General features: G+C 39.0%; 1 protein-coding gene across 6 annotated transcripts in view; it reads right to left on the bottom strand.

The window, feature by feature from the left end:
• lims1 (LIM zinc finger domain containing 1) overlaps window positions 1-12,620 on the bottom strand; it is an 83,439-nt gene that overhangs the window by 10,287 nt on the left and 60,532 nt on the right. For all 6 annotated transcript variants that reach the window (XM_062975421.1, XM_008107060.3, XM_008107062.3 and 3 more), the window contains 3 exons: window positions 10,180-10,339; window positions 3,640-3,706; window positions 2,195-2,315 (listed from right to left, as the gene is read on the bottom strand). In XM_062975421.1, the coding sequence (XP_062831491.1) occupies window positions 2,195-2,315; window positions 3,640-3,706; window positions 10,180-10,339 (348 nt within the window). The remainder of the gene's footprint in view (window positions 1-2,194; window positions 2,316-3,639; window positions 3,707-10,179; window positions 10,340-12,620) is intronic.

Below are 12,620 nucleotides of genomic sequence, written 5' to 3'. Positions count from 1 at the left end.
TCCTTAATCCCTCCTTATTATCCAAGATATTCGCATATCCAAGCTTCTGCCGGCCCATTTAGCTTGGATAAGTGAGACTCTACTGTATCAGTAAGGAAAATCTATTCTACCTTGTGGAAAATAGATAATTTACTGCTAGCCGGTTTAGGATTCCCCCCCCCCTCCCTCCCTCCCTCTCTCTCTCTCTCTCTCTCTCTCTCTCCATCTTAAATTCCTTTGGTGCAGAACTTTGATGTAAACCCTGATCCTGTGTGATTTCACTCATACAAAAAACTTCGGTATTTTCAGAAGTCTATTCTACCGAATGGTAACAAAAGAAAGATGTGAAGATTATCTAATCCTGTAACTTGCAATAAACCACGATCTTCTAATATCTTGAACAAATTAAAACACATAGTTATTTTGGGATGTTATGTGCACATCTTTAGAGATGTTGTCACTAATTCTATGCTTGTGGAAACTTTGGAGTAAAAATAGAATTTGGAACATTCCTCTCTTCAAAAGAATCTTCTTCTACACAAAACCCATTTCACAATTTGAACTGAAGCGTAAATCTAAAGACTATGTTCCGCCTGCATAAGCAAAAACACGAGGACTCTACAGAACTTTCTATTATAGCATTATGTAAAATCTTGTACAAGCATTTCAGCTACATTTGCAAGCTGGAAAGGGGGCTCTTTCAGGTCCTAGTTTGATTTTAGATGTACAGTAAGCCCTCAACTTTTTGTAGAGTTTATGGGCTTAGTTCCCCTCACAAAAGTGGAAAAACTAGGCATTTTTGAAAAGGCTATTTTTTACCTAGGAGAAAACATCTCGAGGAAATGTTCTTTACAGGAATGTCTTAGTACTGCAGTGTGAAGAATTGGGCTCTTCCTTTCTTCTGAGGCTGGATCTACACTGCCATATAATTCAGTTTCTGAATCCAGATGATCTTCTTTGAACTGGATTACATGAGACTACACTGCGATACAATCCCGTTCAAAGCAGATAATCTGGACACAGAAACTGGATTATATGGCAGTGTAGATGGGGCCTGAGATTCTTAAGGAAATCTCTAGGCACTGGAGGACCTAGAGATTCCTAAAGAAAGTTAAACTCGCAAATGTGGAAGTCCAGCTCTATAAAATTTTAGATGTATAAAATCTAGCTTGTTTAGGAAATCCCTCCTTAGTAAATGGCATGCATAGGAAGACAGCAGTTGACATTATGCCAGCTTGACATTATACCAGCAGAGAGATCTTCTTCAGCTGTGGTTTGATCAGTGCAGATCTAACATCAAACCATGGTCAATGTAAATCATGCTTTGAACCATACTTCACATTAACCCTGGTTTGTGACCAATCCATATTCATGGTTTAGCTATATAAATAAATAACTTGGGTACTGCTGAATAAAATAAACCATGGGTATTTGTAAATGAGGTCCACCAACATTTTCCTTATTGTTTCTGTTCTCTCATGATCATAAGTAATTGAATCTGTAGCCTCTCTCTAATCCTGCTTGTTACAATGTGAAAAAGACCTGTGCTTCCAAGTACAAATTGACCACTATCTACAGACTCATGTGCTCCCAGCAAACATTTGGGGAATATATCTGCTTAAACCAGAGTTTCTCAAACTGTGTTCCCTCAGATGTTTTGGACTTTAGCTCCCACAATTCCTAACAGCTGGTAAACTGGCTGGGGTTTCTGAGAGCTGAAGTCCAAAGCATCTGGAGGAGTGCAGTTTGAGAAACACTGCTTTAAACAGAAATGGTGGAATGGGAAGTGAGATGGGGAAAAGAAAGAATGTTCGGGCTGCAACAACAACCTGACAGACAGATTGAAATACACTTTCAGAAAGAAGACAGTGATAATCTCAAATCCACATAAAATGTTCTGAATGAAGGGCAGCAATAAGGTTCTCTAAATATTTTTGATAGTGTAATATGTTCAGAGTCACCGGCAAGAAAAAACAATTACACAGCAGCAAAAACAGTTTTGTGGCAGCTTCAAGATGGCATATGCTATCACAGATTAAAGCCCACTTGGTCAAAATCAGTGCTATTCATAATTTCACACACACACATATATAAAAGTATAATGGAATTTCAGGCAGTGAAGTCAAAAAGAAATTATACTCAGAAAGTGTCAACAGTGGCAACTGCATTAGTAACACTTGCCAAACAGAAAAATGAAAGAAAAATAAATATCTACCTGCCAGCATTCTTCACAAATCCAATGTCGGCCAGTACCTGCTGGCAGATATCACAGCAGAAACATTCTGGATGCCAACTGTTGTTCATAGCCTTAATCACACGGCCAATAATGAATTCTCCTGCAAATTAACAACAGATTATGATATTTAAAAGGGATTTAATTTAAAATGCTAAAGTGCAGGAGAAAATATTTGTGCTGTCCACTGAAAAAAGGATCTAAACATTTACCTTATTTTTCCATTACTATGATACTTAATTCACATGACCACATTCACATTATAAACCAAGCATGCTGTCTGTTGGAAATGAGGATCCAATTTTGATACAAAGAATGGAGATTAAAAAGCTATATACCACCCCTCTTGCATTGTGATAAGGAAGTTTTTAATATTGAAATACATATATTGTGGTAGATTCTGAATTTCACTAAACGGTAAACATATTATATGTTACTGAATTTGTTGTTATGTTGTTATGTTACTCCTATATATAGGGAGAGGTGTTTATGTTTTCTTGCAATGTATGCTAAAACAAGTTGGCTGGCACTGGTACCAAATACCAATCAGGGTACAAAAGAGGCACTATTCACTGCTCTCCTTCAGGTATTGTATTGCATTATTTATGCTTGCTTTTTTCTCAATACAGCTTACAATAGCAGGCTACAAAATATTTTCACCTTATGCTGTCAGCAGTAGAAAAGAAAATTCACAAAGGAATGTAACTGCTTCACCAAATCAAGGCAAACAAAATACAGGCCTCGTAACTGATCAACTCATGGCCTCTCAGGTGCACAAATCCACAAACTGACAAAATTCCTACTTAGTTATGTATAAGGAATTATTGATGAAAATCATAATTTCATCCTGTTGATGTACTAATGCAGGAATTTCCCTGGTTTCTTCCAGAAAGAGCATGCCTGTGCTTGACAAATGGAATATACATTTTCTTATTGTAGTTTGAATCCATGCATTCACCCAAGGGCATAAGAAGAGGGAAACAAACATTCTGATCTCGATTCTGGAAATGAGGATTTTTTTCCCAGCCCTCACTTTATTTTTAAATGACAGAAATTTAAAGAGGTTTAAGAACAATTTTGTATCTGCCACCGTGAACAGTCCCAATTTAGAATGATGAAAGGATGTGTCCTGATTGCTGCGGCATACTGTGGAAGATGTTCATGCACTAAAATTATGCAAAATACTACAGTCTTGACTTTGGGATAATCCATGTCTTCTGTACTCAAAAGATCTGAGATTGAAAAGTGTTTTAAATGTAATGACAACATTGCTACACATCAATGAATATTACATAGCACACTGCCATCATGCCAACATGTTCTTGCTTTATCTTTTATGTTACAAACAGTAGATTGCAATATTTTCCTTCTCTGACAACATACCAGCCAACAAAATGACATTCACAAAACATTGTTCAAAAACTTACCACACTGGTGACAGCAAGGGGCAAAAAGCATCTGGAAATCATGTTCACAGTACTTCCTTCCTTCAAACTGAAAAACAGACATAGCAAACTATTAGAGGAATATAGAAAATAGCATTTTAATCTTTCACATAAAATAGTGTATAATTCTGAATTGTGAAAAGGAGCTAATCTATTTTTATATTAAAGAGATATATTTGCATAATAGACATAAAAACATAATATTGTAAGGCAAGAGGGAGTGGTCTCTTGTAGAAATCTTTACATGAGGAAGGAACTCATATAAGATGGCCAAGTTCTGATGGGATAATTCATAGGGCTGTGCAAAAAATCCTAAGAGGGTCGAAAGTCGTAAGAGATGCTCCTGGTATTTACTTTAGGTTCATTTTCTTTGTGTCGGTGTGTGTGTGTGTGTGTGTGGGGGGGGGGTCCATCTAGGATTCATTTTGGGGTCTTTTCTTTTTGTTGTTTTTTGTTTTATTATATTGTTGTTGTTGTTTGTAAAACTTTAAAAATGCTAAAAATCAGTGGATGCGTGGATCTTTCTGAAAGATGGCAGGAATGATGCCCTCCTCCTCTTCTATCGCTGAGGAGAAATTCCAGGGGGGTACCTCCTTTGTTTTGTTTTTTAATTGGGCAAAACTTTAAACATTCCCAAAAATCAGTGAATCTTTCTGAAATTTGGGGAAAGTTATGCCGTTGTTATGTTGTGCCATTGTAGAGAAATTTAAGGTGATAGCTCATGTATATTTATTTATTTATTGTACTTATACCCCGCCCTTCTCACCCGCGACGAGGGACTCTGGGTGGCTTATAAACTATGGCAATAATTCAATGCCAGATTCAGACAATAACAATAACAGTATAACACAATATTATAAAACTATAAAAACACACACACATAACAATTATAAATAATCTTTCAGATGATTAAAACATATCAAAGCTTTAGCAACAGCTGAGCTTTATAAAAATTACACCAATTGTTTCGCTATTCTTATACAGGTACCATAATACTTTTGGGTCATATTAATCCCCAAAGGCTTGCTTAAATAGCCAGGTCTTAAGATTTTTCCTAAAGCTTAAGAGTGAGGAGGCTGTTCTGATGTCACTGGGGAGGGAGTTCCACAGCCGCGGGGCCACCACCAAGAAGGCGCTGTCTCTTGTCCCCGTCAACCGCGCCTGTGATGGGAGCAGGATAAGAGCAGGGCCTCCCCAGAAGATCTTAACAATCGCACAAGATTATAAAGAGAGATACGTTCGGACAGATACACTGGACTGGAACCATTTAGGGATTTATAGGCTAAGGCCAGCACTTTGAATTGTGCTCAGAAGCAAATTGGCAGCCAGTGGAGCTGACATAACAGGGGCTTTATACGTTCCCTGTACACAGCTCCGGTTAACAATCTGGCTGCTGCCAGCTGGACTACTTGAAGCTTCCGAATAGTCCTCAGAGGCAACACCGTGCAGAGTGCGTTGCAGTAGTTTATGCAAGATGTAACCACTGTGGCCAAGTCTGATTTCCCAAGGTACGGGCGCAACTGGTGCACATGTATCAACTCTACTACTCCTTTCCACCTAAAGCCAAGGAAGCTGCTCTGACCCTAAACCAGAGTCTGTCATCAGTAGTGGACTGGATGAGGACAAATAAATTGAAACTTAAACCAGACAGGACAGAGGTGCTCCTGGCAGATCAGGGAATAGGCATCCAGCCTGTACTGGATGTCACACTCCCAATGAACACACAAGTCCACAGTCTGGGGGTCCTCATGGACTCAGCACTGAATCTCGAGGCCCAGGTGTCGGCAGTGGCTGAGAGGGCCTTTGCACAATTAAAACGATGCCTGTCTTAGTCACATCCCATCTGGATTACTATAATGGGCTCTATGTGGGGCAGCTTCTGAAGAGTGCTTTGAAACTTCAGCTGGTCCAAAGAGCTGCAACCAGGTTGCTCACTGGGGCTGGCTATAGTGAGCGGACAACCCTCTTGTTGCAGCAGCTCCACTGGCTGTCAATCTGTTTCAAGGCACAATTCCAAGTGCTGGTTATGACCTTTATAGCCCTAGACAGTTCAAGTCCATGCTATTTGGATGACTGCATCTCCTTGTACGAAACTGCCTGGGCCCTGAGATCTTCAGGAAAAGTCTTTCTCTCGGCCCTATCTCCATCTCAAGCTCAGGTGGTGGGAACGAGAGAGCAAACCTTCCTTCTCGGTGGCTACCCCTCAACTCTGGATCTTCCTGGGAAGCCAGAATGGCCCTTTCCCTGCTGTCCTTCCGGCAGCAGGCTAAAACCTTCTTATTTGGATAGGCTTTTAAAGATGAAGGTTTGAAATATCAAATCGTGGGTGTTGTGGTTTCTAGTTTTGAATATGTTTTAATGGATTTTAATTGTAAATTTTAATACTGTTATGTTTAATTCTGTGTTAATGTTTCCTTCGGGAGAGTTAAAGTGGAATATAAATAAACATAAACATCATAATAATAATAATGGAGTTTTAAAAATGTTGTTTGTAAAAAAATTCTAAAAATCAGTGGATGAATGAAATGTTCTGAAACTTGGGGAGGGAGCGTAGAGTGACAAATGTGTGCTTCAATTGTAGTGAGTTGCATCCTGATAGCCCTAAAACTGAGGAAAGGGGGAGGAGCCCTGTTAGTATTCCCACTGGCATGAATGGGCGAATAACGTAACAAAAAATTAACAAAAATTTCGGATCTCCATAACAGATCTGACACAGACCTCTTATATTGTTTCCAAAACACTTTATAATCAAAATGGAGGTCAGGAGAATTTCATTAAGACAAACGAAGCAGATTTTTTTTACTCATGCACACCTCTAATAATGCAAAACCTGTGCATAAGATCAGCTGGTCTTAATGTTTGCTTTGCTGAAACCAGGTTATGAACACGTTTTGGTGCCGACAACAGGAAGTGTTTTCTGCTTACTCATCTCTTTCATTCTATCCTCTCTGTTTCCTGAAGGCATGCTCCAGGAAATACACATGTAACAGGAATGAGCCTGCCAGAAATATATACAAAAGGGCAAAAAAGACCTTCTGAATACTGAAAACTCTGCTTTGAGTTTGTGGCAATATATGTCACATGGGTTATTTTCAAGTGTGTGTGAAATAAACTAGATATCCCTGATCCATCCTGAAAACAAGGAAAACACTGGGTCTTACACAAAAATACTGAAAAGGCACTTACTAGGAAAGGCACTTGCAAAGTAAATATACATAATATTTCATTTTAAGAAAATAAGTTTATCATGCACAACATACATAATACAAACTTCTCTGGCTTTTTCATCAGGCAAATATGTTAAAAATCATACAGCAGAAGAAAAGAGACAATGTTAAACTATGTAGCACTCAAATGGTTTTTTTCCAGATATAACAGTAGAGGGACTAATGAGATTTTAGATTTTCTAGTTCATTATCTCTAAATTTCTCATCATCTACTTTCATCTTCTTGATCAATCAGCAAATATTTCAAAGGCTTGTAATAAATACAGACTTCGAAGTGAAGTTTATTTGATACTGTCACAAGTGTCAGTATGCTCAGCATTAAAGGCTCCAAAGACGGAATCTTATTTAAAGTTTCCATAAGCAAGTTGCAAATCTCTATCAACAAATTTCTGTTCCAGAAGTTCTATGCATAAATAGCAACCCTAAGTGAGAAAGATGTTTTGGTAGCTATATTTTTGTATATATATAAAATGAATAAACCAACAATATTCCTAGAATAAGCAACAACTTATGACTGAGAAACATGTGGTGCAATCCTAAGAAAAATCACTCAGAATCAAATTTTATTATTTTAGAAGAATTCAAATGATTAGGATTGCTGCCTTGTTTTGCTAGATGAATACAGAACAACTATGGATTTTGTCATGTCATAAAAGTGGTTCTTTTGTTATTTAGGCTCAAGGCCTGAGTATGACCTCCTGAAATTTAAAAACTACAGTTGCTATAGTTTATTATGGCATTAAGAAAGAACATTAAATAATGAGAACATTATTTAAATCAGTGTGGTCCAACCTTTAGTTACCTGAGGGCCAACCAAACTTTGGAATAGGAATGTGAGGGCCAGAGACATTCAGAAAGAAAACAAAGTACATAATTAATGTTGATTACATAATTAAAATATTAATATTTAATTATATAATTAAAATATTTTTCTAGTAAGAAGGGCGAGGGCCAACAAAAAATGAATTGGTGGCCCCGTGGCCCCGTGAAATGTGGCCCCGTGGACTGGACCACACTGATTTAAATAATTAACCATCTAAATCAGGACCGGGGAGGGGTGTCACATGGACCTACAGATGTTGCTAGGCTGCAAATCCCATTTTCTGTAACCACTGACTATGTAAGGTACAGTTAGTGAGAATTACAATCCAACAACCCAGAATCAGCCACAAGTTACCCATCCCCATCCTAAATAACAGTGTGGACAGCTGTTGCTGTACAAAATCAGTGGCACTTCTACTTAGATAGGAAAGATAACACAACAGGCAATATAAGCAAAACATTTTCAACCTCAACCAGATTCAAGGCATTTGCTTCATTATTAGGAGGAAGACGAGCCAGACAGACTCTATGGGAAAATTCTGAAAATGTAAACACATACTGTTATGCATATTTTGGAAATCCACATTCCAATCCTCACTCAGCTGTGAAATTCATTACGTGACCTTGGGCCAGTCTCTTTTTTCTGCTTCCTAATTTTACATGATCATTATGAGACTAAGCAGATAAAATGAAAATTACCAGTTGAACTCAGTGGAAGAATGGGAACACAGAAATATAACAAAAAAAAAACTTTTGCTATCTACTGTTCTACAATGTAAAATGACAACAACAGCCTTGCCCTTGGTTTCAGTGTCAATACAAAAGTCCTGGAAAAGACCTTTTAAAATTTGAGCAAATAGTAAAAAGGCTGAGGAGTTTCAGATTGGGACCATGATTTGCAAAGAATGTTTAAAGGTCCACCTGTGTTTTGATGAAACCATGCACAGAGGTTGTCAGGATGTAGGACAATACATAAAAGGCAATGCTTCTTAAAAGATTAGGGGATGGATTTAAGATAAGATCAAAGTCCAAAGACTGAGACCAAATGAAGAAAAATGATTATCTGGAGAAGCAACTTAATGAGAAGTAACTATTGTAAGAAATGTTCTAAGTATGACACCGGAAATAAGAAATACCCCACTAGAAACAGAAAATACCCCACTTTGCAACGAAACCATTGTCAAGCCTAGAAAATGTCTAGGCTTGAGAAATTATTGTAGATTAAATGCAGGCATATTAAAAACATGTTCTTCTTTAAAAAGCCAAAATTTCTGTTTAAAATGTAATGTGACCTGTGTTTTACTGATTGCTAACAACACCTCTGTTCCAAATAGCAGCTTATAATTTAACTTTGCAGCACTTCAGGCAGTCCAGGCTATATCGACCAATATTTGAACAGCATAGTGTCTCACTCTCTTAAATCCCAAAGCAATGTTGAGCGTCACTGGCATCCCTTAATGGTGTGCCAATGTTCCCTTAACTTTCTAGGGTATGAACAGCAAACATTAATTGGCATGTCTTAGTGTTGTGTTTCACTGCTGTCCTGGACACTTCGGCACCAACACTCCTAATTTAAGTAATCTGTTATCAGTGCATGTCTGTGTACTGCAGTGTACTAGGTAAAGGGAGAGTAAGACTGAGATGACCACCACTACATGTAGCCATATGCAGAGTGTGGGGGAATGGGATTTTCTTACATTTGCCAGTTTCTTTCCAGGCTAAGGATCTGGGAATCTGTGGCTCAAAAAGCATTATTTCCAAGTTCTGGCATTGTGAAATACATTGAATAAAGTACTGGATTTGAACCAAGAGATCTATTCAAAGCTCTCTCAGACACGGACTACATGGACCCACTAAATCCATGCCAGTCTCTAAGTTTAACCTACTGTGGGATTATCAGAAAGATAATAGATATGTGTAATATATTTAGAGAAAACATGGAATAAAAGTACATTTGATAAAATTTTTGAAAAGTAGTAAACTATCCCTTTGCATATAAACTTGTTTATTCAGTGACAAACTTCTGGATTTCAAGTTGAATTTTGTTGCATTTGTGTTTGGTATTTAACAATGCTGGTCCAAGAAAATGAAGGTTCTTCTGAAAAGAACTTGCTCTCTAACCCCAGATATATTGGAGAGAACTATGTTCATACTGTAAAGGGAATAGTGGAATCTGGATGGGCTCCATTATGTTATTTTTCCCATTCTTATTTCCCCTATAGTGGAAATAGGTCCTAGCATTCAAATTTAGTGCTCAAAGGCTGAGGCTAAACCCAGGTTAAGCACCAACATATATTGTATTTAGTCTTGAGTAAGGAAAAACAATTTCAAATCAGCAACCTCCATGAAGACACTGTGGAGAGGGAGACAATTTTGGGTGAATGTCTCTGGCCATGCACACAAGTGCATTGTGTGACTGTCAGCAGATATGTGTGGATTGTAAACAGAGGAATAATAGCTTTAGGCAACTAACCTCATAGAAGAGTCCCTCTGGAAACTGCTGGAAGCACTGGGCACACACAAAACACTGTTCATGATACAGCTCACCATTGCTGTTCACGATCTTCTCTGCAGGGGCGAAGCCTCCCCGGCATCGCTCACACATGGCATTTGCAAGAGCATTTGCCATGTTGCTGTAACAAAAACAATACCAGGTTATACATGGGAGCATAGCTTTGCTGACCACATTTTGATGTCAAGAGGCACTGCTTCCAATTCAACTATAAAGAAGTTCACATCTATTTGTTTCAGTGACTGGGATTTTGTAGCTTCCTGGCCCTGTCAAAAGATCAGTAGCAAATAACCCATGCCTCTGAAAACTAGGAAAAGAGAACCAAGAAAACCAGCCTCCATATCAACCAGTCCAATTTCAGGAACCAACTGGGATGGGGTGAAGGAAAGGTAGTGATGATAGTAAAGGGAGTATCTAGTCAGATTTGCTATCACCAGCCCCTGAGCAAGAGAGGCATGAGAAGCAATTGCCATCTTGCCAACTGTTCCCAGGCAATAAGTGCTGTCTAATGAGTTGGCTGAAGGGTATGTTTCTCTTAATGAAGAGACTTCTGGGCCCTCTCTGAGAAAACTCAGAAGCTCTTGTAGCTTTCTCAATTCAGTGACAAGATTTCTCACTAACCAATGTGAGTGTGCTATTGCAGTCCATGGTAAATTTTCAGGGAATGTGAGGGAGGGAAGATTGTAGCTCTTGTTTGCTTGTGTGCTATGGTGGCGGTGCTGGGTTTTTTAAAATCCACAATACCTTTGGAGCTGAAAATACTAGATGCTACACAATACAACCACGATTTATAATGTCACCATAGATTGTTGTGCAGCTGCTGAGCGCATATCAAGGTGCATTGACACATTTACATGTTATAGACTGCAAATATGTTGGGCTCCACATGAGGTTTGGTATTGTCTATATGGTTAATGGCAGTCTGTCCTAACTGAATACCTTCCTAATGTGTTTGACTATAACTGCCAAATTCCTGCAGCATTACAGAGATATCTGTGGGATTATTGGGAATGTTGTTGTGTGCCTTCATTTCTGACTTATGCAGAACCTAAGGACAACCTATCATGGAGTTTTAATGGCAATATTTACTTTGGCCTTCCTTTGATGCTGGGAGGGTGTTGAAGGTCACCTAGTGAGTTTCCATGGCTGAGCAGGTCTCAAGTCACAGAAATCCCAGCCAGCTTGCCAGCTGTTAGAAATTATGGAAGCTGAAGTCCAAAACACCTGGAGGACAAACGATTAAAAGCCACCAGTGCTGCAGTTCTAAATGATTTGTTTGAGAGTGATCCGGGTTGCACTCACCTAGTTTATCACTCATCATCCTTACTCTGAGATACAGGCTAAGTTGGAAGGTCTCTTGCACACATCTTTCTTCCATCTACATCAGGCCTGCGTAACTTGTGGCCCTCCAAGTGTTTGGACTTCCAACTCCCAGAAGCCCTAGCTACCTTGTTCAATATTCAGGAATTCTGGGAGTTGAAGTCAAAAACATATGGAGGGCCACAGGTTGCGCAAACCTGCTCTATATAATAGTACCTAAGATGTATGCACCTAATAGCGCATATGTCTTGCCCATACACCTGTCCTTTGTGTATGTAGCAGATGAAATGCATTTTTGGCTGGGATGAGTAAGTGATTTCTGCACTTTGGCTAGCTGACTGGCATACTGAAGTCTGGAATTCTCCTACATGCCACTCTCTAGAATGCAGACATGATTAGTGGCCTGTGTTAATTAACCAAAATGTCACTTATGACGTAGACTGAAGTCCCTTTGAAATATATCCAATTTAAATGGTTTTATCTTAAGCAGCTCTTAAGCCCATTTGATTTGGTTTGGACTGTGCTGGCAAGCTAGCTGCATACCCAAGCTTTCTTGAAGAATGCACACATGAGTATCTCTCAGCAGTTAAGGGAATATATTTCTCTATCCCAAGTGAACACATTACAGAGTCTCAAGGGCTGTCCTGCACCATTTCAGCTCTGCAGTTGATGACCAGAAGTGCACGTATCATTCATGTTCACCTTTTGGGGGGTCTATTTTTGAGGGGTAGAGGACTCCAAATATGCCATTTTAAAGTGTTTTTGGTGGCAGTGACAGAGAGGGTGTTGTTAGAGGGGGCACTGTGTCTCAGGGCTGCAGTAGGTTTCTACAAAGGTCCCCTCTCCCCCCCTCCACTGTTCTATCCCTATGAATTTCTGCAATAACAAATCTCTTTCTCTTATCTGGTTGAAATTCGAACTGACTACAACAGTCACAGGAAGGGAAGCACATAACCTTCTCCAGTAAGACATAATACATTTAGGCTGCCAAGATTACGCAATTGCAAAACCCTCATTTGACTTCTTGTAAGTGAAATGCTGACTAAAGCCACAGTATTGTCTGTTTATCCATCTTCTCCAGC

This window comes from Anolis carolinensis, chromosome 3, assembly GCF_035594765.1.
Source record: "Anolis carolinensis isolate JA03-04 chromosome 3, rAnoCar3.1.pri, whole genome shotgun sequence".
Lineage (NCBI taxonomy): Eukaryota > Metazoa > Chordata > Lepidosauria > Squamata > Dactyloidae > Anolis > Anolis carolinensis.
Note: the sequence above shows the minus strand (reverse complement) of the source record. Positions and strands in the feature narration are given on the sequence as shown.